The 1,316-nt window shown below is 44.7% G+C and overlaps 1 protein-coding gene across 1 annotated transcript in view; it reads left to right on the top strand.

The window, feature by feature from the left end:
• The window catches only part of LOC103461924 (proteasomal ubiquitin receptor ADRM1), a 4,557-nt gene extending 4,133 nt beyond the window's left edge, over nucleotides 1-424 (top strand). Inside the window, exons 7-8 of the mRNA XM_017309442.1 lie at nucleotides 18-196; nucleotides 272-424. Of these exons, the coding sequence (XP_017164931.1) occupies nucleotides 18-196; nucleotides 272-421 (329 nt within the window). The 3' untranslated portion in view covers nucleotides 422-424. The remainder of the gene's footprint in view (nucleotides 1-17; nucleotides 197-271) is intronic.
• Nucleotides 425-1,316: the final 892 nt, after the last annotated feature.

Consider the following 1,316-nt stretch of genomic DNA (forward strand, 5'->3'; position numbering starts at 1 on the left):
AGGACGCTCCAGCTAACGGTGTGGTTTGTCTCCTCCAGTGGACCTGGCGAGCGTTTGCACCCCGGAGATGATGGCTCCCATCCTGACCAACCCTGAAGTCCAGCAGAGGCTCCTCCCCTTCCTCCCCAGCGGAGAGAGCTTACTGCAGAGCACCGAGGAGATCCAGAACACCCTGAACTCGCCGCAGTTCCAGCAGGTAGAACCAGACCAGGCGTGGACGGTTCTTCATCTGTTCGGTTCGGTTCTGACTCTRGTTTCTGTCTGACTTCAGTCCATGAGTATGTTCAGCAGCGCTTTGGCTTCGGGGCAGCTCGGCCCGCTGATGAATCAGTTCGGTCTKTCGGCTGAAGCTGTGGACGCTGCCAACAGGGGAGGTAGGACAAACACACACCCTTGCATCATGGAAAGTTTTATTTTGTAAATTTAAAATGTTTTTATTGTCAGATATTTACTAAATTACCATGTTTTCCTTTTATCTATAACGGCCTTAATGCGTAGTTCTTATGTGACGTGTCACTTCTGGGATCTTTGGTACTGACCGCCATCTTGGTAGGCAGTTGCTATGGCAACAGTAGAACAAGCTCTTGCCTCATTCATATCTAATTTATACACAATGTAAGTACATTGTAACTCTGTTTCGTCTCTACCTACCTGTTTACTACTAAGAATAAGTATCAGTGACATTAACTGCCAAACTAGCAAAATTAGCTTAGCTAMTGTAGCTTTCATCTGATAACTAAGGCGAACATGTACTTACTCTGCCASACACCAGAACCTTGTTATTCCCACGAAGAGTTCGTACGATCTGTATAAATTAGTTGAAACATTGATTGTATCCCTCTGTGGATTTCAAGCCGCGAAGCTCCTCCATTTTGTATGCACTCTTCCTGTTCACTGGGTAGTGAACTACAGTAGACCGGAGGCAACTTGTCCACATCGTCTGACATGTTCCCATTATCTTTCTCATATGGGTTGATGCTGATAGCAGCCATTTTGTTTGTCTGGAAGCGATGGTTCATCTATGCTTTGTGCTGTGCTTGCCTACCAAGATGGCGCTGATCACATCCGGTTCAGACTTGCGGGAACTAGGTCTACGCCATCGTACAAACAGATTTTAACTAGTAATTTTCCAAATTGAGCTAATTCCTGCCTTCAAATCCACCTTAGCAATGTTTCTATGTGCTTTTTAAAGTATTGCATTAGAAAATGTTGATAAACTGCAAAATTTAAATTTCTACGTTTCGCATAGCCTGGTTGATTCGCTCTTACCTAGTACATGGAAATACGGCTAATTTGCATTTTCTGGGGTCTTTTGC

The sequence above is a fragment of the Poecilia reticulata genome, linkage group LG2 (genome assembly GCF_000633615.1).
Source record: "Poecilia reticulata strain Guanapo linkage group LG2, Guppy_female_1.0+MT, whole genome shotgun sequence".
In the NCBI taxonomy this organism is placed as follows: Eukaryota; Metazoa; Chordata; class Actinopteri; order Cyprinodontiformes; family Poeciliidae; genus Poecilia; species Poecilia reticulata.